The 27,067-nt window shown below is 41.1% G+C and overlaps 1 protein-coding gene across 15 annotated transcripts in view; it reads right to left on the bottom strand.

Annotated features, from left to right (window-relative positions):
• Window positions 1–27,067, bottom strand: part of DMD (dystrophin) — a 1,901,967-nt gene that overhangs the window by 1,751,450 nt on the left and 123,450 nt on the right. For 4 of the 15 annotated variants that reach the window (XM_053308497.1, XM_053308499.1, XM_053308496.1 and 1 more), the window contains exon 1: window positions 16,771–16,979. The exons of 2 other annotated variants lie outside the window; for them this stretch is intronic. In XM_053308497.1, the coding sequence (XP_053164472.1) occupies window positions 16,771–16,867 (97 nt within the window). In that variant the 5' untranslated portion in view covers window positions 16,868–16,979. Of the gene's footprint in view, window positions 1–16,770; window positions 16,996–27,067 lie in introns of those variants that run through there. 9 more of the 15 variants (XM_053308505.1, XM_053308504.1, XM_053308514.1 and 6 more) reach the window with 6 other exon arrangements.

Here is a 27,067-nt window from a genome sequence, read left to right as displayed (position 1 = left end):
TTGATCCTATTTCCCTCTGTTACTATGGAAAGTACCTTTTTACCACCCTTCCTTTTAAAAGTGCAAGTTAGCCCAATATATAATTGAATTATTGTTTACTACAATCTCCTGAAGATTCCTGCATCAATCAAAATGGATGTTCACATGATTGTAATATCAAATTGTCCAATTGGTCCAATACAATTCTTGACAAACCTTGAAATGATATTGTCTTAATCCTGTTTTAAAACAGATGAGTAACTTATAAAAGCAGATAACTAGCAACCAACATTGCTAAAAACTATCCAAACAGTATCTATTCAAAAGCCTGGGTGAACAAATATTTCTTGACTGCCTTTTTAAAAGTTGTCAAAAATGGGGAGATTATTATTTTGGCAGGGAGCACATTCCAGAGCCTTGAGGCAGTAATGGAGAAGGCCCATCTCTGAATTGCCACCAGATGAGCCAGTGGCAACTGTGGATGAACCTCTCCTGAATATATCAAAGGCCGTGGGGTTCTTAGTGAAGAAAATGTTCTTAAATACCCAGGGCCTATTGTTTAGGGCTTTATAGGTAATAACAGCACCTTGTATTTTGCCTGGAAACTTATCGGCAGCCAGTGTAGCTCTGTCAATACTAGAGTGATATGGTGTCTCCGAGATGACCCAGAGACCAATCTGGCTGGTCCATTCAGGACCAATTCTAGTTTCTGGTATACATACAAAGGCATCCCCACACAGAGCACACTGCAGTAGTCAGGTCTGGAGATTACCAGCAGATGTACCACCATTCCGTGGTCATTTCTCTCAAGAAACAGACGCAGCTCGCATATCAGGCAAAGCTGATGGAAAGCACCCCTGGCCACCACTTCAACCTGAGAGACCAGGCAGAGGTGTGGATCCAGAAGCACCTCCAGACTGCATACCTGTTCCTTCTGGGAAGTGTGACCCCATCCAAAACAGGCAGATCAAAACTGTCTCTAGAATTCCAACCCTGCACAATAAGAATCTCTGTCTTATTTGGTTTCAGTCTCCGTTTATTAGCCCTCATCCATCCCATCACCACTTCCAAGTAGGCATTTAGGGAGATTATGCCTTCTCCTGATGATATTGAAATGAAGATATAGATTTGGGTGTCATCAGCATGCTGATACCCTGCACCAAATCTCATGTTGATCTCTCCCAGAAGTTTCATATAGATCAAGCCTGCTCAACTTTGGCCCTCCATCTGTTCTTGGACTACAACTCCCACAATCCCCAGCCACAGGCCAATAGGAGCTGTAGGCCAACATCTGCAGAAGGGCCGAAATTGAGCAGGCCTGATATCGATGTTAAACAACACTGGACAATATCAGCTGCAGTTTCACTTAAGCCAGGCTAAATGTGCCCAACTTCTCTGCTACACACGAGTCCTATTTTTTGCACCCAAAATCAATATGAATCCTGGTTTTAAGGACTGTATGCATTTTCTCCATTCTAGAGCCTCCTTTATTGCAGTCTGCAACCCTGTATACACAAGAAATGAGGATTGTGTTCAAACAGTTTCATGTCCACATGACTCTAGTTTCACAAGTCAGTTATTTTTTGTCATCCTTCATCTGTGCAGCACTGAGTGATACAGGTATTAGGGATGTGCATGGCCTCCGAACCTGTCCGGTTTGGCACGGGGGGATTGTAGTTTTAAGGGCGGGGGGTAGTACTCCTCCCCCCGCCGCTCTTCCCCCTCCGGCACTGTGGTTTTTTGTAAAGTTTCTGGGGCGGCAGCGTTCCCCGCTGCCGCCCCTGCCCCCGTCGTTAGCCTGCCATTGCCGAAGTACGTAACACGCATGCGCCTGCTCCGGCGCGCGTGCGCACCAGCCGCCGCCGCGCACACGCTCCACATACGTCACACGTCAACGTGTGACATATGCGGAGCGCGCGCACGGCAGGTGCGGGCGCATGTGTGTTACGTACTTCGGCAATGGCAGGCTAACGACGGTGGCAGGGGCAGCAGCGGGGAACACTGCCGCACCAGAAACTTTACAAAAAACCACAGCGCCGGAGGGGGAAGAGCGGCGGGGGGGGGGAGTACTGCCCCCCTGCCCTTAAAGCTACAATCCCCCTCCGTGCCGAGCCGCCAGACCGGCTCGGATCCGGACCGGTTCGGAGGCCTCCAGCATGCCCTCCGAACTGGTTCAGGCACATCCCTAACAGGTATATCCCCAGGAAGTCTCCCATTGTGCCTATGCCTTCAGACCCCTGCGGTTCTCATCTGCTTTACATAAACACACAACAAATTGTATTTTGAAACGTCTTGCTGCCAAGTTTTAGCTTGTTACACTTCTTATTTGTAAAGCAGCTTGCTGCATTATGATTTCCTTCATTTTTTTACAGAAACACTATTTACATATCCTGTGAGTAGTACACAGGACCCAAACTCTGTTTTATGGAACGACAAGAAAATAATCATTAATAGATGTCTTCCTCTTTCCTTTCCTTTTGTCATTGCTTTCCCAGGATCTTGCAATGCAAAGCTGACATGCTGGTTGCTCCCTAAGGTTAACAATGTTTATTTTAATATCAAACTTTGGACCTGTACTGTTAAATTGATGCAAATAGGATTACAAGGATCAGACTCCTTGAAAGCTTCAATCTTCATTTTCTTGGCTCCAAGCTGAACTCATCCACCATGGGAGAGTCAAGCTGAGACTCATTTAAAATGCATACAAAAAGAGAGATCTTTTTTGTGAAAGAAATAAACATAACATTTCTTTTTTACATAAAGAAACATATCCCCTTGATGTACTATGGATACTTGATTTCCACATGTGTTCTTTTACTAGCAGACTGTCACCCCCAACTCCTACAATGATGCTTACAAGACAAATAAGAATATTGATACATAAAGAACATATTTTGCCCTTAAAAATAGGGAATGGGAGAAATTGCTCTGCTGGAAACCAAATAGCAATTCAAAAGCATTGTGAGAGTTTATGTTTTTCATTTTATAATAGAAAGTACCTCAATAGCCAGAATCAAGTGAGCCATACTGAAGCTTTCCAAGAAAGTTTCCAGCCAACACAAATTCTTAATCATGGCAATTAAGCATTATATAACCCTTTATGTACACCTTAGCTTTTTTTGTAATAAAAGCAGGGCAGTTTACTGCTACACTTTACATCCACAATAAATTTGCTAAGATTATATTTTGTTAACCATGTTAGCATTCTTACATTGCTTCCTACAGAGTAGCTACTTTGGGTTACGCAGTTACGCAGAGAGAACATTATGTAGTTACGCAGTTATCAGAGAGAACATTAACTTACAGCAGCTAAAGGCCACATACAGGAATATAAAAAGATGGTACAGATTACTGAAAAGAAATGTGTTGCTAATGGAGATTAAGAATCTATTCCAGCTGCATAGGAATGGTTGGAACTGATTGGCTCAGTAGCACTAAAATACCTCCTAAGGACATCAATCACTCAATCAATCAAACAAACAGCAAACATTAAAATAGTAGTGGAGCCTGTTGATTATTGTGGGTTCTACAATCACTGTTTCAGCTATTTGCATTTCAGTTATTTCAGTGCTAACTTGGCAAAGAGGCACCTTTTAACATGGTGATTCTCTTTATTTACAGTAGCAGGGGGAGAGTAACTGGCCCTATCCACCCCCAACACAGTTCCTTAAGTGACTGTTGCTGGTGTCTATCTTATATTTCTTTTAAGATTGTGAGCCCTTTCGGGACAGGGATCCATCTTATTTATTTATTATTTCTCTGTGTAAACCACCCTGAGCCATTATTTGAAGGTCAGAATATCAATCAATCAAACACACACACACACACACACACACACACACACACACACACACACACAGTTTTAAAAATGACCCACCCTGGAAGGGTGGTATATAAAACAAATAAATAATAATAAATAATAATAATATTCAGGGCTAAATTTCAACCATCCATTGTGTGTGCATGCTTCACACTTCTGGTGAGTTTTCCAGTGGTATTTCCAGTTTGGAGGCATTTCTGGAGGCAGTGTTGACTGGAGCCATGTTGGGATATTTTTTTGTGAAATTTGGAGGATTTTTGTTTTGTTTTGTTTTGTGGAGCAATTACTGGAGTTGCTGGAGAGCCTGAGAGGCCAAGGTATAGTGCTGCACGCTGCTCTTATTTGGTGGGGTTTCCCCCCATTTGGGAGGTAATTTTTAGTACTTGTCTATGTAACAAGGAGCCTAACCCCATCATTCCCATAGGCACAAAGTTTCAGTTCTTGTGGTTTCAACATTTGTGAACCCCTGCAACAACCGAGGGCCTCCTATACTGGTGAAAGAACCAATTTTGAGAGGCAGGATATATTTATTACATTTCTATACCATCACATACCAGTGTCTTGTGGCGGCTTCCAAAACAGACAAAATCAGAAGAAAAACCAAATTAAAACAGTTATCAAATGATTATAGCTGTTGATAAAGCTCTCCGCCATGAAGTTATCAAACTCGTCTTAAAGCCTTCCAGGTTGTTGGGTGTCACCACATCTTGTGGCATAGAATTCCACAAGCTGATTATGCGTTGTGTGAAAAATACTTTCATTTGCTGGTCGTAAATTTCCCGGCAATAAATTTCATGGGATGACCCCTGGTTCTAGTCTCATGTGAGAGGAAGAAGTATTTCTCTCTATCCACTTTCTCCACACCATGCATGATTTTATAGACCTCTATCTTGTCTCCCCAGAGTCTTTTTTCTAAACTAAATAGCCTCAGGTGTTGGAGCCTTGCCTCATACGAAAGGTGCTCTAGGCCCCTGATCATCTTGGTTGCCTATAGAAGAAACATGCTTGGTTCCTGTAAAATAAACATGATTATCATATTTATCATAGTGGTAAAAACTGCTGCCCTGTAACCAGAAGATTACAAGTTCGATCCTGACCAGGGGCTCAAGGTTGACTCAGCCTTCTATCCTTCTGAGGTTGGTAAAATGAGTACCCAGAATGTTGGGGGCAATATGCTAAATCATTGTAAACCGCTTAGAGAGCTTCGGCTATAGAGCGGTATATAAATGTAAGTGCTATTGCTATTGCTATATTAAACCTGGGGAGCTGAGCTCAAGGAAGTGGTTTGCATAAAACCACTTTATGAGGTCACGGGAGAAGATGATGTTTCAACCAGGGAAGTTCTGATATCCAGTTCATTCTCATCGTGATCTTTAAGTGGTACCAGCTATCTTGAAAAATATTTGTTATTTGAAGAATATTGGAACAGAGAATGAGGCTAAATTGATTTTCAGTCTAGTAACAGCAGCAAATGTATGAATAGTAAAAAGAAAACATTAGTAAAAGGTTATAGGCAATATGGATAAACAAATGTTGGACAATACATGACCTTTTATAGTTAACTTATGGAATTAGGGAAGGATAAATCCATGCTCAGGATCATCCAACAAAGATTAGAGCACTACATGGAAAGGGAAATGCCGGATGTTCAAGCTGGTTTCAGAAAAGGCCAGTGAACAAGCGACATCATTGCTGATGCACACTGGATAATTGAGAAAGCCAAAGAATACCAAAAAGAAGTCAATATGTGCTTTATTGACTACAGAAAAGCCTTCAATTGTGTCGACCATGTTGTGGAATATCCTTAGGAAAATGGGCGTCCCAGAATATCTTTGTTCTCATTAGAAAACTATACACAGGACAGGAAGCCACAGTCCAGATGGAACATGGTGAAACAGACTGGTTCCGGATTGGCAAAGGAGTAAGACAAGCCTGTATACTTCTTTATTCAATTTATATGCTGAACATATATTTAGAGAAGGTGGATAGGAAGAAGATGAGCATGGTTTTAAAACTGGAGGAAGAAACATCAATAAACTGCACTACACTGATGACACCACTCTGATAGCTGAGAATGCAGATAATCTGCAAGCTCTAGTAATGAAAGTCAGGGAGCACAGTGAAAAAAATGAGACTATGACTAAATGTCAAGAAGACTAAACTAATGACAACAGGTACAGCAACCAGTCTCAGAATTGACAATGAAGATATTGAAGTGGTGCATAGCTTCCCTTTAGGATCAATCATCAACAGTAAAGAATCCAGCAGTCAAGAAATATGCCACAGACTAGCACTTGGTAGGGTTGCAATGAAGGCCTTGGAAAGGATATTTAGATGCTGTGACGTGTCTACACCTACAAAGATTAGAATCATTCGGACAATGGTTTTCCCCATGACACTCTACGGATGCGAAAGCTGGACTTGTCAGCAATCAACCAAATCCATTAAGAGGGCATATTTCAAATTATTCAGAAAAGTATAAAATATTATGAGGTGTGGTGTAGAAAGAACTGGTTTAATTTGTCAAAAGTTAAATAAAACTGTTAGATTGCATGATATTTAGTTTATTACTTTGTTCTTTCCCATCTCTCTAGTCAAAAATATTTATATATTTGTATATGTGAATATATTTGTATACGTGTAATATAATAAACACCAAAGATCAATAACTCACCACAGCTAAATACCATGTCCAAGAATATAAAAAGATGTCACTTATTCCATGAAAGAACACACGTCTCTAGCAAGGATTAAAATAATTCATTTCTGTAGTGGGTGTGGAGTAACTGAATTCCTTCAGCTACATAAGAGAAGAATCTCTTATGTTTCCATAAATATCCTTTGACTCATTCTGTCTCAGACATCATTCAGGCATGATAGGATGCCTCAGAACTTAATGAAAAGATTAGACATACAGGGTGACAACAGCAGCCCACTGACCCTTCTAACATCTGTCACAAACAACACTAGCCCCCTGCACTGGTGCATATAATCTCCAAAGTATGGGAGCTTTTGCAATCTTAAACAAGAGCACAAATAATTTTTGGAGCTTGCCTCTGCTCCATTGCTTGAGGGTCAAGTGATATGTTTCCTCCCCAGCAGAGCACTTCTGGAATGTGGAAAGTTCTAAAAGTATTTGCCCTTCTTATGCAAGAGTGCGGAAGCATCAACACTTTGAAGAACAGGTACACAGTGCAGAAGCTTGTACGGCATCTGTGTATTCTCAGTGGGCTGGTTCACTCAATCACCAGCCCAACATGCAAAGATGGTGGAGATGCTCTGTGAGTTTGCACACTCTGACAACATCTGAAGGACACCCCGACATGCTGTCAAGGCATCCTTCACTCGCATGTGGGGGCTGTTAATCTGACTTACTATTAAACATGTGCTCCAAATCCCTTTTTGGTTTCAGGATTTCAGATGGACTGCCCCCACACAGGATGCCCTAACAGCGCATCGAGACATCCTTCATAGGACATCAGGGTGGGCAAGTTCATAGAGGGAGGGTTGCCTCCCTCTTTGTGTGTTAGGCCAGTGATACAGTGAACTGGCCCAGTGTGTAGATTAGCCCTGAGAAAAGTGAACTAAGAAAGCATGAAATGTAATGTATGTTATATTCTGTATCTTAGGGGCTCTTTAAATGTATTTCTGGTTGTATGAGACACTGTTTGAGGTGAGTCTCATAATTGGTGAGACTCGCCGGATGGGGTTCTTCAGGGAGAGTGGGCTTGGCCCGCTTTTCCCGCAGACGATCCAGGCTGTAGCCCTGGGTGGCTGGATTGAGTGACCACACAACAGCTGGCTCCATCATGGAGCCGGTGGGGGCTGTGGGGATCGGGGAACATGAGGCCCCTAGAAGTTCAAGGATGCCCTGTGCAAGTGCGCGGGGCATCCTGGAGAGACCCCCAGGGCTGGAAGGCTTGTTTCAGCCTCCCAGTGGGGGTCTCCTTGTGTGTTGCCATGGCACAGAGCTGCACCGTGGCAACACATGATCAAAAAGATGAGGTTAGTGGAGCGCTTGCTCCGCTAATCTCGTCTAAGGGGAGGGCTAGTTAAGCGGGTTACCCAGTTTGAGGACACCGGGCTTGCCTGCGAGCCCGGGGTTTGGCAATCATGAAAATCGCCTCTTTCTTTAGCTTATCTCATGTACTTGCATCTGTATGAGACAGGGTGGGTAGTGCTACTATGGAAGTGGCATTTTGTTGGAAGGGAAGGGAAGCAGTGCTGATTCTGTGGGCTTGAAATATATGATGGTGTATTTCAGATGCAGCATCACAGAAAGGTTGTTCTCATACAAGTAGGGGTATTTAAAGAGATGGAATAAGTTAGCAGTCAGTAAAGGAGTTCAAAAGGACAGTTTGAAGGCAAAAAGAAATACTTATTTGCAACATGATCCTTGCTACCCTAAATACATTTTATTTGTTTATACTTGTTTTGTCAGTTTCCTTTGGGTCAGTTGTTCACAACAGGAGCAAGTTTAATATCCTAATAAATCAGTCATCAATAATATTACTTGTTAAACTACAAAGGTAGAGAGCAAAATAACTGAAATCCAAATCTTGTGACTAAAACCTATTCACTTTTGTAGCACTTCATTATGAAGTACTCAAGTCATTTTTGGACATCCTCTTCTGAATTGTAAATGTTAAAACATTTTTGACTTTCATTGTAGTAGTCCTAATGCAGCCATGGATAAATTCCCATTATATATCAGGCTCTGATCATATCTTTACTCCAGCATTTGCCTAAATGTTACTTTCTCTCTCCTCCTCATGCAGGAGTTTTCATGAACTCTGTTTTGTCCATAATTGCCTCTCACAACTGGTGTTCCCTCCTCAATGATTTCTCATTAAGACAGAGAGATTCAAATGAGCTAATTAAAATAGGTTTTATTACAAAAAAAAATTCTTTGCATGAGCTAGCCTGGATCTCAGTAAATGTTAACTGACAAATATAATCATGTTCCTTCAGGGAGTAAGCAGTATACTTTTCACAGTAGCCCATCATTTCTTGCCAGCTTGTCATGTTTCCCCACAGACTTTTGCTGGTCATCCTGTCAAATGTTTTGTCAGATACAAAACCAAGATTCATTTGTGTAGCAGAAGCTGCTCAGTACTAGGAAGAAGTGGATAAGAACCCATTATTGCATCCATCTCTAGGTATTAGGTATATAGAAATAGGTATATCCCATAGTCTGGGAAACATACCAGTGGGGATTCTAATCATCAACCTTCTGCTTGTTAGTCAAGCATTTCCCCGCTGTGCCACTTAAGGTGGTTGATATCATGGTGGCAGACTCCATATCCAATCTATATACATAAAAAGCTGTGCATGCAAACCATTTTCCGTACATGATCAGGAAACTGCTGTTTGAAGTAACTGTATACAAGAGACATCTTTAAACAACTTTTGATATATGTAAACTGGGGAAACCTACACTGATGCCACTCCCCTCGTACATTCCTTTTTCTCCACATGAATGTCTGAAAAGGATTATTCACATGCTCATCAACTGGTCCTAGATTTGTTCAAGTGCATTGCTGAAACTATGCAAGAGTGGCAAAAACTTCTTATTTGAAAATTATGATTGGAATACGAGATATAAATATGCAACTGCAGGTTAATGTGAATAACTTACCAAAAATCTGCTACCCATAATTAGCCAAATCCTAGCACTAGGATACATACATTCTAATTTGCTCCTTCCAGCATTATGGTATGTGTATTCTAATTTACTCCTAATTTCTGCATTCCATAGGAAGAGGTATGCCAAGTTCTGAACAGATGAAGAATTTTTGCAATGCTGGTCACAAATAAGGACTGTTTTTTAGACTCTTTATAATGTTGAGTAGATCAACCTTTTTAGTTATACAGGACATTTCTTCAGGCAGAATAAAAAAAAATTAAAGATACACCACAAGTCAAGGTGCTTCAGAAGAATGTTGCAAGAAAGATAGTATCTGATATAATCCAGGTAGCTTATTTGGAAACCAACTGATCATCCTTTAGTTGTTGAAGTTCACTATTTCTGCCTTTTACTTCAAAAGCCTTAGAATTTGGCCCCCTTACTGGAATGTTAGATCATCATTAATGCTAAATGTAGCCATGAGAATGAAGTCTACATTTATGCTTGAAGTGGTTGCCCTACAAAAGACTACTGGGAAATCAGGAGTGTAGCTTTACTTGATTAAAGAGGGGGATAAATGGCCCTGAGTTACTGAGGGAGTGGGCAGGGGGCTCCAGCTGTACAACAACTTGCTCCTTGCCCACTCAGCCCACCTCCTTAAAGAAGGGGGGGGCAGGAGGCCATCTTCATGTTTTGTCCCAGGGCCAACTCCAATCTTTCTACACCCTTGTAAGAAATACACCCCTGTGAGAAATATTGTAATATCCCAGATAAGGTGTCGAGATGTCTGTTAAAGCATGGATATTCTCCCTAAATGAAGTAACATTTTTTTAATCAATATATCAGCATACAAAAAGGAACACACACAGGCCATTCTCCCTCTCAAATTTAAATAGCATGTTCTAGAACAGGAGTTCCCAACCTGCGGTACTCCAGATGTTGCTTAACTACAACTGCCATCATCTCCAGCTACAATTTATTGTGGCTGGAGATGATGGGAGTTGCAGCAACATCTGATGTTGCCAGCAATATCTGGAGTACCACAGGTTTATTTATTTATTTATTCATTCATTTTATATCCCGCTCTTCCTCCAAGGAGCCCAGAGTGGTGTACTACATACTTAGGTTTCTCCTCACAACAACAACCCTGTGAAGTAGGTTAGGCTGAGAGAGAGTGACTGGCCCAGAGTCACCCAGCTAATTTAATGGCTGAATGGGGATTTGAACTCGGGTCTCCACAGTCATAGTCCGGCACTCTAGCCACTACACCACACTGGCTCCGCAGGTTGGGAACCCCTGTTCTAGAAGATATCATCATGTGGCCCAAAGCAATAAAGGAATTACATTCTTATTCTTTCTTCAGTGTTCTGAAGGCATGTGCATATTCAGTCTCAGTTGCCAGCCATCACAAACAAGATAAACAATAAAGGAGATTCACCAGTCTACTGACCAATATCAGACATAGTAACAGCAACAAGTTGCACCAATAGTTTGATACAAAAAATAAAAGTGTTATTCTTGGAATGTATTTATTAATGCTTACATTTTATATCATGCTCTTTCTCCAAGGAGCCCACAGTAGTGTACATGGTTATGTTTATAACCTTGCTAACTGAGCAAAGAGGCACGTTTTTAAAGTGGCGATTCTGTCTAATGTTTCTTTTTAAAACTGTAAGCCCTGCTGACAGGAAGCCACTTTCTTTCTTTCTTTCTTTCTTTCTTTCAATGCGAACCGTGTTGGGAACTTTCATTGCAATGTGGTATATAAATATTCACAGTATTCATATTTATATTATGTTCATACCATGGCTGAGAGATAGGTGATTGGCCCAGAGTCACCCTGTAAGTTTCATGGCTGAATGGGGATTTGATCCTAGGTCTCTCCAGTTGTAGTCCAACAACCTAACCACTACCTCACATTGTCTCTCTGCAATGGCATGGGAACACTAAAGATTGAAATTTGTTACACTGATTGTACCGGGCAAGATGTTCTTTCTCAGAACCATGTTGCACTGAAGATGAATTTGAGACAAAGTTTGCAGAACTCTTCACTCTGAAAACATATCTCTGCTACTTCTAAAGAATATTTAACAAACAATTCCTCTATATAAATAAGGAGAGTGAAAGAGAAAGAGTGCTACAGATGTTCTCTGTTAAGGTCGGTGGTAAAAAATATTGACCCCCAACAGTCCAGTGTTACTGTTGCTATGAATGGTGGTGGTGGTGGGGGGTCCAGAACCCTGCAGCTATAGTATTTATAATACCCAGTCTATAATATATGTCCATGGTTTCCATACACATATGCGGATAATTTCCATGTACCCCAGTTCAGATCCCATCTTCCCATTCAACACAGACAAACCATACTCCAAGTGTTCCTTGGGGACATGTCTGCCAAGATGCTAAATCATTCAGTAAAAGTTTACACCTACTGGTATTCTAACGTTTACATTTCAAACTGTTAAGCCAAAAGTTGGACTGCAATAATTATTTAAAGAAGAATTATATGTCATAGAGCAATTTTGTGCCAATATAACTCCTGCAGATTCTGATTTCTATCACCATCTCTTCTTGGCACACTCTTCATACATCAGGTTGTTAAGCTCCTACATCAGGCTGAATGCAAGGCACAACAAAAATCTGATGGAGACAGAATAAGTTCTGTGTCTCCATCAGTGGCCCAACATGTGAAGAGGGTGGCGACATGCTGTGAGTGCATCCACCCCAACTGAAGGACATCTGAAAGTTGAAGGACATTCAAATGAATGTCATCTGAAGGACATTCCAACATGAGTGAGGTCATTCACATGACCGGGTGGACAGGGTAGCAGGTAGGAAGGGGGAAAGGGTTAGTAAACTCACCTTCCCGCCAGATGACCGAGTTCTTCTGTTGGAAGCAACACTCCCAGTTGAGCAGCGCTGCATGACTGCAGTGCTGAGCTCTGGAGGCCAGGACATTGGAGATCCCACAGTAAACCACATGAGTGTGCAGTACATGCGGGGATCCCCCCCAGCAATGGGCATGTGTCCATCAGTGCTGCAGCACCAGCTGAAAGCAGCCGGCGCTGATACACTGCCAGATAAATGGGGTTAAGGGAGCGCTCGGTCCCTTAACCTTATTTAAGAGGCGGGTTTGCTAGGTGGGTTTGCCGCTGAGGTGCTGCTGGGTGGCACTGGAAAACCTCCCAGTGGTTTTTACAGGCAGCCAAGCTTGGCTGCTCATGAGAACAGCCTCTGTCTGGACATCTTTCAATTGCATGTGGGGGCTGTTCATTAGAAAGACCCTAACCACACACTCCAAATCCCTGGGGATCTGACACACCAACACTTGCCCTACCTTCTCCTTTCCATATTTTTCCTTTTATTTTCTTCTGCATTGTTCTCTATCTTATTATTTATCTGATTGAAAACAGAAGGCTTTGTTTTCAGTACTTTGGCAGCAGAGGCACAAGACTATAAACAACAGGTGAAAATTACTAACTGACCCAGGCGCAGAGCATCTGCACCCCTAGTTCTCCCTTCCTACCCCTCCATTTCTGGGCTCAGTCATTTCTCCTCCCATCCCTTCAACCAGTCTCCTTCACCACCCTCTCTGCCAGAAGCTCTCATCCTCCTCGTGAGGAGGCTGGCATTTTCGCTGCCTGCTCAGCTGCTTGCACTGGTGGTGGTGCTGCCTATGACTCCTCAAACTCCCCCTGCCAGATCCCGTCCTTGCAAGGAGCCCGGCGGCCTGTTTTTGTTGGCTACTCGGCTGCCCTCAGTGGCGCCGCTGCCTTCTCGACCTCCCCAGCCAACTCCCATCCTCCTTGTGAAAAGGCTGTCAGCCCAATTTTCACCACCTGCTCAGCCGTCCTCGGCAGCTCACAATGGCTCCTCATCATCATCGTCATCCTTGGTCTCCTCTCTGATAGTTTATATTACCCCTGCAGGCAAACAAGTTTTTATTCTAATTTTAGTTATTCCCTTCCTTCATTTTTATTATTGACTGTTATACTGTAGATTTTTAAAAAATGTCAAACTACTGATAGGAGAATAGATCTTTGTCTATGTAAAGGTTACAACTGACTAGTGATTTTAGGTAATACCACACCACAAACACAACAATTAACAGATCGGCTTAGCAGAACTATCCTAGTTTTCACATGCACCATTATTTTCCCTCTTGTCACAGAGGTTTGGTTGTGTCTGCACTAGTTCTTCTATCTGCTTTCTGTTCTACCTGCTCCTTCTGCTGCATTTCTACAGGTCCTTTTGCTGGGATTCTACAGGTTGTTGATAAATAGCAGCAAGAATCATACATATGGAAGAGAAGAGCAATGCAAAACCAACCTAGCATTGACATAATGCTGCAGTATTGAATTATCATCTGGTTACATATTCTCTCTAACTTTAGAGTAGAGAGCATGTAATTAGGCTCTCAAACAGGGTCGTAACTATAATAGGGCAAGGGGAGACAGTCGTCTGGGGGCCCACTGCCTTGGGGGCCCCCCAGAGGCAAGTCACATGACTGACTCTCCCAGCCACGCACCCACCCAGGTTTCCTTAAGTTGTACTCATCCTCCGAAACTGATGTGAGTGTTAAGACCTGGAGCTACCAGAACAGCATGTCTTTCTCATTTAAGATTTCTTTACTTCATGAGTTGAACTTCAGTGATGGGCGGGGCCCATTTTAAAATCTTGTCTCTGGGCCCACTACAACTTTGCTACGCCCCTGCTCCCAAATGAACCTCTCAATCCATTAACACCATCCAGATATTGTTAAATACATGGGCATACAAAATGTTCTAATTTCCCCTCCAATAACGCTGAAATACAATGCACACATACATGGGAATCCATTGAACTCTGAGGGACTTACTTCTGTGTAGAACTGGACCAATTACTGTACATTTCTACAAAGATTTAATTGCTTTCATGAAAACATGCTTAGGCTCTACTATATGACTCTCCAGGTTTCCACTGTTTCTATACTGAACACATTACAGAAACGGACTAGATGTTAGCTGTGTCTGAAGTTCTAACTTGTATGAACACTACTGTATCCCATGCTATTGTCAGCTTTCAACAGTTTTTTTACTTAGTTCCCCATATGATAAAAGTTCAAGAAACTAATTCCAAATACTCATTCAATCCAATACTCTGAAAAGGAGGGAGAATGGACAAGCTTATTTGAAAATAACAAAGGCTGCAGACAATAATAAAATTATATCCTGAAATAAAAACCATTTGTGAGATATTTTAATTTCCATTGGCTACATGCACACATTTGTTGCTAACTTGCATGGCACCCATTAGAGACAGATGAAATCTCAGGACTATAAACCTATTTCCATCAAACTCCAGCATTTTGTGACTTAAATGTTTGACACAAGCTTTTAGGGATTTTTGAAAAATTATTACCATTACCACCAATTATATTATTATTATTATTATTATTATTATTATTATTGAAGTCCGTTTGCACATTAGGCACTTAACCCAAGACTTTTTTTGTTGTATTCAGTATATAGTCAACTGTTAGCTCCATCTAGTGTTGTCTTAATTCAGTCCAAAGTTCACTCGCTTATTGACAAAATGAAAGAAAAATATAAAATCATTATTTTCAGTTAAACTAGAACAGCCTTCTATAGGTTTACATAAGCATGCATTTTTAGAAAATGTCAGTGTTCCATCAATGAAAAATTCAAGCATTTAGCAAGTGTAATCAATAAAAGAGACTGCACTTGTATTGTTTATATGAGTAAAAAAAGCTGAATCTTTTGGGATACTAAAAGCTGCCCAAACATTAACTTATCACAGAATTTTTTCTACATATTAAAAAAATACCCTTTTTTGCTCTTTAAATTATGTGCACATAAAGAAATGAAGCTGAAAAGCTTATGATTTCAAATACCATGCTTGTTTTTTCAATGTATGTTTTTAGGGAGATTTTCTTTCTTTAAGAATTTCTGCTTAAGTTGCTTTACTTCTGTATTTGGATATAGATGTCTATTAAGATATCAGTATCTTTCATTTAGCAGTTAATCTATCACATTATAAGACCATACAGAGATATTATACAATATTCAAATTCAGATCTTAAGTTTTCTTTTGTGGGCCAAGTAGTGTTTTATATAGATATATATCTAAATGACAATCTTAACATAAATGTCATTAACTTATTGTTATGCTTATGAATAACAATATTCATAATACTCAGGTTTGTTGCAAGATAATATGGTTTCCAGACACCAAAGTCCAACACTTTTAAAATCTCGGCAATCTCTATTGCCATGAATAAGGAGTCCATTTCCATCACTCTATCACCTAGCCACAAACAGGGATGGACAGGAAGAGTCAACCTGGTAATGATAAACAGGATGTATTCCCCTCCTGCTTCTCACACACACACTCACACAAACTTAAAAGACTGCCTACTATGAATGAAAGGTGAGGAAGGGTGAAAGGTAATGGTACAAGGAACTAAGAAGCTGATTTAAAAATAAACTTTATTACAACTCAGTTGCAACTTAGGCTGCTACTCATCTAGTTTAAAGTACTTAAAACAACATTTCAACACTGCAGACTGGAACATGAATTTAATGAATGCATACCAAGAATGTTCTCTGATGTTAAAAGCAGAACAATTTTTCCATTTGAAACAATTTAGCATTTACTGCCATTTCTCATTAGTAGTTTCAAAACTATATCTGAAACAAGCCAATATAGAGAAATTAAGAACAGTAATCAAGCGAGAAATGATAGACCCAGCTGGATAGACATCAAGTTGGCAAAACGTGAATACAGTTCAGTAGCTGAAACAGATGCTAGAGTTGTTGAAAGACCCAGCAGGAGATAGATGCATTTCCTTGTTATAATACACAAGTGAATAAATGACAATAAAAAAATTCTCTTGGCAAAGCTAACGGCAAAACAGACCATGCAATAATATTTGCTATTTCAGAATGTTCAATATATGCAGCCTCATTTTCTCTAGCTCACTGAATATGCCTGTATACCCGAGTCAGACCATGCAACTAAACCATATGGAACATTGAATCTTTCTGGGTTGTTTACCTGGGTTTCCCCAGACTTGGAAAACTCTTTGTTCTCTAACCTTACCCTTTCATAACAATCTCTTTCAGGCAAGTGGCTCCCTGAGGTGAGAAGCAAGCACAAAGACATAACGGGAGCATAAATGCAATTCAGAAATCCATTTTGCAGAAGCAACACTGTTTTCAGAGAGTTTCAAGACCTGAGCAACAAATCCTCTGCCATCATCAACAGAGGCTCATTCTAACATATGCTTTGTCATGGTCAGTTTCTAATGACATTCACAGCAATGAAAAGGCTTTGATCATCCTACCTTCCATGCCAGCTGCTTTTCTCATCACTCCATCATGCCAATAAGTTGGCTGCGGTAACAAATCAAGATAGTGCAAAACAGCATCTTTCCCCTGCATCTGTCATCTTCCTGAAAGCATTCTATTGCTGCCGACTGCTGGGAACTAGAAAGTCTATTTGAATTCCAATAGCTCCCCTTTCGCATGATTCAAGTTAGGTTAGGTGGGCATGCCTAACATGATTCTCTCCATCATTTATTATGCAGCTGCTACACTGCTGGTGTGGTAACCACTCTGACTTTATCTGATACGTCAGTCTGGCAAACCTATACCTTAGTGCAAACACACAATGAGACACAGCAGCATCCTGCATTTAATGAGCCTTCTCTCTGTCTCAGAAAGCAGTGCATCTGCAAATCTGTTCCAAATTCTGGCATTCGTGTTCTCTCCGACACTGATTATTAAAGCTTGCAGCTTTTCTCAAACATGATTGTTTAGGAGGAGGAGGAGCATTTGATAATTTCTCATCCCATTCCTCCTCCTTCCCCCACCAGGTTCTGCCTTAGGAATTGGTAAGTATTTAAACTACAAATACTATAAAACCACACCATCCCTTCTCACAAACTTTGCTTCAAAAATACTTCTGCACACACAGTATTAGCGAACATTATTCATGTCCTCAGTTATGATTCATTAGCAAAATGATAGCCATAGCAAAATTACATTCAGATCTTTGCAAACTAATGAATAGCTATTTAATGAGAGGGCAGTCAATTCAACCCTAATAATGTTTATGGGTGTTTTCTTGCTCATACCTGAGTGATGGTGTTGAGTTAGTTGGGGGTTTTTTTTCCTTTCTTTTTCACTGTGGAAAGTAGTTTTCATCAATTTTTTTAGTAGCACAAAAATAAGTTCACCTATGTGTCCTTTCACCAAGTTTCTGGTGAAATCAGCAATACCCATGTCATTCAACCTCTTCTCACCTCAGCCACACTTTCAGAGAAGATTATTTAAAGGCTATTAAGAGTTGTAGGTGTTTTAGAAGTTATTCTGCTAACTTACATTAAACATTCTTTGATAGGGAGAAAATACACATTTTTAAAAGTTCTACGAGATTTTGACATACATTAAGTACCATGATTCCTCTTCTACTGAAGTTTCATTGATATTCAAAAAAATTGCTTATATTGCAGCTGATCATTAGTGAAATACCAGAGTGTACATTTACTCATACTTCAAGTTTTGTATGTTATCTATTAAATGTGTGCAAAAGCATTCTTGTTCTGCAACAGGTTTCCCCAGTCTTGCCCTCCTTGTGCTAGTATGAATATAAATTAGCGCAACTTCAGCTTCTCATCAGAGTCTCTCCTGCAGTTCTTAAGCCCCTCAGACAAAACATGTAAAAATAAACATTTTGTCAAATGCATTCTAAGAGTAAGTTTTGTTCAGCTTTTTCACAGATCAGTAATATGGAAAGGAAATAGGCAGTTAAGAGAATATACCTGCACTGGCCACACCATTTGCTGCTAATGCATTTCTAACATGGAGAAATTGTAATGTATTGAATGGTTCCTCTTTAAGCAGGAATGATATGGTGCGTGACAACCTTCCACTGATATTGCTCTCAATCTGCCTTCACCTGCAAAGCAAGCCCTTAGGGAAGGCACAGCTTAAGTCTAATTTTAAATAGCTCAAAGAAGCCTCAGGTCACAACATCGCAGTGCCCATTCATATCAGCTCCATATTATTTGGTCCTTTAGCCTGTCTATGGCCTCAGAGCAAGTTACAGCAATTTCTTATGAGACAAATCTATTGCAACCCTCGGGGGCCTTGCAGTCCAACCACTACAGGCTTGTGAAAACAAAAAGGAGGGCAAACCAAATAGAAATTAAATATTTAATATTTAAAGAGATATTAGAAATGGCCAGGAAATCTTATTTCTTTCCATCTTAAGTACTATCGGTAGCCCTTGCTCTCATCAAATATAGTTCTCTATGTGTGATACTTTGCACTCACAAGATATGCGTCAATTCCAGACATTTTCATCAAGTGCCTCATCACTTCACAAATTCACCACCATTCTGTACAGTGCATTGACAAAACATTTACTCTACCCTCCTTCACTACACTATGAGCTTTGAGATAAAATGCTGGTAGACAGCAAGAGTGCTTGTCACTCATACACCACTTTGTTACAGTGAGGAGAATTTCAAAGGGAAAGCATCAAGTGGCAGAGGCTTGTCAATAATGGCAAGAGGCACCCCTTCCCCCCAAAAAAGACCAATTAGTAAAAAATCAGATTTCACAGCAGCCGGAACCTTCAGAGCAGGGAGCGGAGAGCTTCCTCTGCCCCGCCCCCAGTTACCTGCCTGTAACTTGTTCTTTTGGCCTTACTGGATGGAGCTCCTCCTGGCACTTCCCCCAGGAAGAACTAAAATAATGAGTAAAAAATACTTCCTGGTTGCTTCAAGGGGGTATATATTGATTGATTGATTGATTTGATTTGATTTGATTTGATTTATATGCTGCCCTTCCAAAATGACTCAGGCTCAAATTTCTCCCTTCTTTGCGAGAGCAGTGCCAGGAGGAGCCTCCTAGGAATCGGATTGGCTGGAGCAGCTTTAGCAGAAGCTATTCCAGCCAGTAAGACCAAAAGAAGAAGTTGCAGGTAGGGGAGAAGGGACTGGAGAAAGTTCACCGCTCTGGAGGATCCCCTAGGGCTGTTGGTAAGTCTGATCTTTTAGTAGCCTGTTTGTTTGGGGGGGGGGAGGATGCAATTCCTGCCTTCTGTTCCTCTTTCTGCCTTTTGCTTCTGCTTTTTGCCCTGGCATTGCTTCCCCTGCTCCACAAAACTTTTCTGTTTTCTGCCTTTTGCCCCTGCTTTTCTCATCCCCCTGCTTTTCTGTTTTCTTCCATGCTAGCAGGCTTGGGTCAATATCCAAGCTCACTGGTGTGGAGGAATGTGGGAGGCGAACAGTCTCCTGGCTTGGCTTGGTGACTGGGTTCTTCCCTTCCCTCCCTGCTCCAGTGCCCTCCAGCCGCTACTGGCATCAAGTACAGAGCCTGCCTCACTTCAGGCAGTCAAGAAATGTAAACATGACTTTTCACTTCACTTTCTTACCTCTAATAATTGGTCACTTTGCACAGCAAAGGGTACACCATAAGTCTTCAGCCTGAAATGGTATTCAGAGAAACCTGTATAGCAATAGCAATAGCACTTACATTTATATACCGCTCTATAGCCAGAGCTCTCTAAGCGGTTTACAATGATTTAGCATATTGCCCCCAACATTCTGGGTACTCATTTTACCGACCTCGGAAGGATGGAAGGCTGAGTCAACCTTGAGCCTCTGGTCAGGATCGAACTTGTAACCTTCTGGTTACAGGGCGGCAGTTTTACCACTGCGCCACGAGGGGCTCGTATCCTGGCCATCAGAGACCTCCTGGGTTAACAGTGATTTCACATACCCCTAAAGCATCACAATTAGAACAAGCAATCAAAAAGGCTAATAAAACAAGATGCGAAATGTACTTGATCTCGTATATCTGGCACCACAGAATAACATGTCCTTTTAGAGATTTTATGTAAATAAATTAGGATTAAAATTACTACATCTGCTCCTCAGTGACAGTCTGTAGCTGTACATATCAACAAGCTAATTTTGCATTCAAGGCAACAGAGGTAGCCCTATCATATAGTTGCAAAGTGAGTAGCTATAAAGTAGCTATCTAAAAAATGCTGTCAGCTTCTTTTTGTTGTCCATTCAAGTCATTTCTGAGCTGAAAAGAGACAATAAAAGGAAGACTGACTCTGAAGGCCTCATAAATTTAGAATACATAAAAGCATTTCCTTAGTATCTGCATTTCAATTGTTAAAACATTCAGACTATAACAAGGAATTGATGTTATTTCACAAAGGCTACAACAACTCATAACTCACAGGCACTAGGGAGTTGTAGCTCCTGGGACTGGGGGGGGGGGGCCGGCGGGTACTACTTCCTACTGTGGCCCTTCTAGATCCAGTCATCCTTTCAAAATAGATTATAGAAACTCAGGACTAGTTTCCTACATGAGAGTGCAATGGATCAGGAGAGGAGGATAAATGTTACACAGTTATCCAAGGCCAACTGAAATCAACAAACATATGAGTAGTGTGCCATGGAAAGGAATTCCTCATTCTTTTCCTATTGCTTGCATAAAGATGGAACAGGTTGCCTGAGATTTTCTACAGATGAAACCCACTTCTAGATCCATATGGTGAGCTCCCAAGAACTAGATGACAGGGAAACTGTATCATGGTTTCTTCCTTGTACAAAATTCTCATACATTGCTCTGCAATACCAAGTCAGAAAATGGATCCATCTAGTCATTTTCCAGTCTGGTTTGTACAAGGTCTTCGGCAGTGGTCTTTCCCAGATCAGCTTCCTGGAAATTCTATGTTTATGATGCCAGGTATTGAACCCATGACATTTACACACAAATCCTGGATATTTTGCATGCAAAGCATACAATCTACTGATGAGCCAGTAGAGCCAGCATGGTATAGTGGTTAGAGTGCTGGACTAGGACCAGAGAGACCCGAGTTCAAATCCCCATTCAGCCATGAGACTTGCTGGGTGACTCTGGGCCAGTCACTTCTCTCTCAGCCTAACCTACTTCACAGGGTTGTTGTGAGGAGAAACTTAAGTATGTAGTACACCGCTTTGGGCTCCTTGGAGGAAGAGCGGGATATAAAATGTAAATAAGAAGAAGAATGAGCCATCTCCCCCTACTCAAAGCTGTAGTCCTCTCTTTTCAGGCTTGCCAGTATCTCCCATAACAAAGCGAGAATAATGCCTGAACAGGAAGCCTTGCAGAATAGCAACTTTACATTTTTATTGTAGATAACTGCATTTTTATTGTAGATAACTCACTGTAACAGCATGAACAATATCAAGCAGTTTAAGATACAAAATCATTTGTTTAACAAAAATGCACGCCCTGCATTGTCATCCAAGAAATTCCAAACAGGCTTATTTCCTGGCTTCCTCATCATTCAAGTACCCTTATGATTTAGATAGTGTGCTTGAGTCAGGGGTGTGGTGTGGGGATCCAGGCCACTCACCTGCAGTCCTCCAGAAATTCAGGAGGGGCAGCCTTCCCTTAAATTGTACTTGTGCTTGTGTTGTTGTAGGACCATGCAAGCTTTTATGAGCTCTGTTGAAGGCAGACAATCATAGGACCGAAGGCACTTGCAGATTTGCTTTTTGCTTAAACACTGTGATCAAATCTTTGTACATAAAGTTCCACAAGCATTTTGAACCAAGCAATAGTGAATCTATGGCTTCATATCTGAAAATAATTTATGTCCTTGAAAAGCATTATATTATGACCGGGCTTACCATGATACCAAACAGAAGTGTATTAAATCCTTATGCTGTACAAGACAGCATTTTGCCAGCCATTACAAAATGAGGTACTGCTTAAAGCACCCCACTCCTTTTGTTAGAGATAATTGTTCTAGTAGTGTACATGTCTGTAAGCAGTCAAATACTATTTCAGCTTAATACATCCTTCCAAATTACATGTAATAAAAATTGATCATTATAATACCAAAATGCCTTAAATCTCAAGGCATTTGATTATATTTATCAATGTATGTATACATATGAAACAACACACAGCAGTTCTGTAATTCATCACAAATACGTAAAGAAATGTAAATAAACAATTTTAAGCAGATCTCTCTTTCCAAAACATTATCTCAACTCTTATTCCTGTGGAAAACTATGTTTAAGCACTGCAGACTATTACTTCTGTTACCCGACTTGCTTGCTACAACTTTTGTGTGTGCTTCAGTGCATTCTCAAACCATAACACATAGCCATTTAGCCATTTTCTTTCTCAGCCTGCTTAAAAGAGAAGCTTTAGCTGGCTGCATTCCAGAAGTGACAGGTCGTTCCAATAAGGCATTTCCATAATAAGGTGACCCCAGGTCACTGTAAGACTGTTATGGATTAAGGAGATGCCCCTCTGATTGCATCTGAGCGCATGCAGAGAGATTCAGGATGGACCAAATCAGAGGTATTACAAGAGGCAAAATGCTCTGGAATCTTAGCTTCCTTCCTTCACTATGGGCCTTCGCTGGTAAGGTGAACCATTCATTCTCCCTTTCTCCATCATTAACACAATTGGGTGAGTAATGCCAGAAATGCGCCTCCTCCCATTTCTATTCCAAATACAAGGCTGTCCCTAGGGTTGTGTGAAGCTAGGGTCAAATCAGCATGTCCGGAGGCCTCCGTAACATTTCAATTATACAATACATATTGTTTGTAAAATACACACACAAACATACCTATTTTTATACATTTGCATACCTTTCATTCCAAGCATACACATTTTTACATATCTGCATAACTTTCATCCCAAAAAGTATCATCCCCATGCTTTTTACATGTTCTACTACATATACAAAACCCCTTGCAAACTAAAAATTATCACATCATGAACCAGTATGGTGTAGTGGTTAGAACGTTGGACTAGGACCGGGAAGACCCAAGTTCAAATCCCCATTTAGCCATGAAACTCACTGGCTGACTCTGAGCCAGTCACATCTCTCTCAGCATAACCTACCTCACATGGCTGTTGTGAAAATAAACATAATCATGTACACCACTCTGGGATCCTTGGAGGAAGAGTGGGATATTAATGTAAAAAAATAAATAAAATAAAAAAATAGATTCCACCCCACCCCCAGCCCTTTTGCTGCTCTGCTGCATGAGTTTTTAATATAGAGAATCAATTTTTTAAAAAGCCCTTGTTAAAGCAACAAAAGATTTATTTGCATTTACAAGGGAAGCACCTATAAAATTGTTTTAATTTATTCTTTGTTTCTTAACTGTCTTTGTTTATAATTCATTTTAATTCATGTTTGTAAACCACCCAGAGCCAACAGATGGAGTGGTATAAAACTAAAATTAATAAATAAAAATGTGATAGTGGTTTATTTCTGAGTAGACATATATAGGTCATTGTATAGGCTAATCCCCAGTAAGTGGATTGTGTGAAAGGGTGATGGATTTGAACCTGTCTCAGCTAATTCTGCCCTGACCTTATGCATACTAAAAACTTCAGGGTTGTGTTTTGCTTTGACTTTTTTAAAAGTTAGTATAATATGGAAAGAAAGAAACAAGTACGTGATCTTAGCACTGTATCCTGGTACCACCACCACCACCACCCGCCAGCAATTAAAGCAAAGCACCCAGAAGATAAGACCTATCCTCCAGGTGTTTAATATGAAGTTGTGTGGACGGAGCCAAGAGGGAGGGAGCTGATTGGCGGTTTCTAAATACCGGATCCTCTGCCCTTCCATGTGAACTGGGCAATCTGGGAGCTCTACAGGGCAGGAGGCTGCATGTGATGTTAAGAATATGTAGCAAGAGAGAAGGGGAGAAGCTTTTGGAGGAGTCACATGGGGGGGAGATGGTGAGGGAGAAAGTTAGCGGGGAATGATTGAAGAGTTTCTGCATAATCTGAAATACTACACTATTTTGGAACACTTGCTTTATATGTGGTATGAATATCAAGGATCGATTAGGCTATGTTCTGTGTGTTTCTCCTGTGTACTTCATAAGCAAAATAATTGCTTGGTAGGTACAGGAACATGGAAGCTGCCATATACTGAGTCAGACCATAGGTCCATCTGCTCAGTATTGTCTACACAAACTGGCAGCAGCTTCTCCAAGGTTACAGGCAGGAATCTCTCTCCGCCCTATCTTGGAGAAACCAGGGAGGGAACTTTGAACCTAGATGCTCTTCCCAGAACTGCTCCATCCCCTAAGGGGAATATCTTACAGTGCTCACATGCAACCCGGGTGGACCTTCCTTAGCTAAAGGGATAAGTCATGCTTGCTACCACAAGACCAGCTCTCCTCAGGTGCTTAAGGTGGCATTTTGACAGTGCTGTCCTTAGAGCAGGTTGACCGGGGTGATCACCCCCAGCCCCACCCTCAGACAGGCCCTGCACTCAGCACACTGGCTGAGCAACCTACCCTGCTCTCCCCTCTCCTCAAAGTTCCACATGGAACAGGACCTGATCTGTGCTGGTTGTAGCTATCTTCTCCCTCCTCCCCCTCTTCCCATGCAAAAAGCCTCTTGAGATGGAGGTGGAGGAAAGGTTGATTACCTTTTCCAACACCCCAGAGAGCATTCCCAGCATGCTGTCTTGCTTGGTTGCCGCCACCACACCAGGGACCATAGAAAAGGGGAGGCAGAAGACTTTGTTTTCTTTTTTGGTTTGCAGTTAGGTGTGTTCCCCCCCCGCCCCAGTCAGGAAAGTGCAGATACTTCCTCTGCTCCTCCTCCAGCACCATTCAGAAAAAAACACAACTTAGAGCAGTGGCAGAGATGTCAATCATACCCTAAGGATACTTTTTAGCTTTAAGTACCTCTCTCAAAAGGTCATCTGTCTCTTGCACCCCCATCGGCCTCTTGCTCTTGTGCATGCTACCACTGTGCACCTCTGCGTCTCATAGTTCGCCACATGCTTGGGTCAACTGGAGAGAAGTACCCCAACTAGATCATGTAGATATGGAAAATGGCACCCTTCCTTTTCCTCCTAAATCTTTGCCTTCCCAGCACTAGGCCATGGTTAGGAGATACCTAAGCCATCTTCAGCGAGTCTGCCAAACCCCATTAAGGGAAGATCATTGTTAGCGAGGTCACTAGGTGCTAATCCTTTGATTAACCACCCTCTTTTCATTTTCTGTACTCTTATCACCACTCACTAATGCAACTCTTTGTTTTCAAAGCCCATGTCTACTGTCTTCTGTCTTTTCCAACGCGTCCACGCACCATGGTAAACATCCCAGGTACTTTAAAGTTAATATAGTTGTGGGCTGCTTTGCAACCATTTCAAGCTAATTCTCCCCACTTTGAGCAAAGAATCACCATGAAAAGTGGTAGTTGCCACACTTCAGAGCAGACCTGCCAACACTTCTGCTATGTATAGGTTTTCTTCTACATTTCTATTCAACAACATATCTTAACAAACAACAAAATCAAACTATTTTTCTTAAACTGAAAAGCATCTATAGATGCTAATATATTGTTTCCCTATCACTTCTTATTATCAAATAAGCAAGTTTCATCATTGTAGCAACATTCCATATATTTTGCAGCCATGATGATAGTCCTAGCATTTTTAACTTCTCTCCAGTGCTGTCAAAACATCAAAACACAATTATATTTTATCTGCCAAAGCCAGTAGATCTTCACAACTAACAACATTATAAAAGAGATCACAGGCTACTTTGATTCCAGAACTGTTTCAATACTTCCATAACTTCTACAACAAGAGTGTTTTATGTTTTAATAATGCCATGACACATGATCCACCATTTGTTTCTCAAAGGCTCCCTTAAGTTCCACAGTCACATGGAAACTACTTCCTCATGGTGCTGACCCATTCAGCTGGAGTTATGTGTTAAACTTTTATGACTCTTTCCCACCCAAATGCCACCCTTTCCGAATGAAGGGTGATAACTGGGTGGTAAAGAATAGTACAAGAGGAAAAGTATAGTAACTATCAATAGAAAAGAGTGGGATTGGAAAAAAGAATTTATACAAAGGAGGCGGAACCAATTGCCACCCTTCTCCCAGTGAGATAGTGATCAGATGGGAAAGACTGCATGATCACCCTTGCCCATGTGGCTGCAGTATTCACATACTTCTAGCACTGTCACATGTGATATCCCAAACAACAAAGAGTTTTGTATCATCTTAAAAACTAACATTTATTTCAACATAAGGTTTTGTAAGCTATAGTCAGATGCATGAATGGGCATCCTTATTTGGCAAGCCATTATACCTTATTGCTTTGTACTAAAAGAATATCCGTTATCAACATACAAGAATTTTGTTACATACAATTCACATGGACATTTCCCTGTGATGGAGTATATTCCATTCACCTGCACTTATAGCACTTTCAGCCTGGATAAAAGTGTAACACAGCTTGTGTGTGTGTCAGTGTGAGGCAGACGGACATTCACTCATTTCCTGGCCCAGCAAAGAATTACCACTGTCACCTCCTCAGCAGCACACTTTCCTGTTCCCCCCACCCCCAAAAAGGCACCAGAGGGTCACTGGATGTGTGACTCTAGAACAGTCCCAGCAGTAATGGTGGTAGCAGTAGCAAGTGACTGAGCATGCCCCCACAGAGGGAGTCAGGAAGGAAAAGGGGAAATGTAATGCCCAAGGATATCTTTTGTTTGTTTGCCTCAGCTTAGAGCAATAATTCTTTTATTTATTTGTTTATTTAAAAATAAAAAACCGCATCCA

This window comes from Hemicordylus capensis, chromosome 3, assembly GCF_027244095.1.
Source record: "Hemicordylus capensis ecotype Gifberg chromosome 3, rHemCap1.1.pri, whole genome shotgun sequence".
Classification (NCBI taxonomy): domain Eukaryota; kingdom Metazoa; phylum Chordata; class Lepidosauria; order Squamata; family Cordylidae; genus Hemicordylus; species Hemicordylus capensis.
Note: the sequence above shows the minus strand (reverse complement) of the source record. Positions and strands in the feature narration are given on the sequence as shown.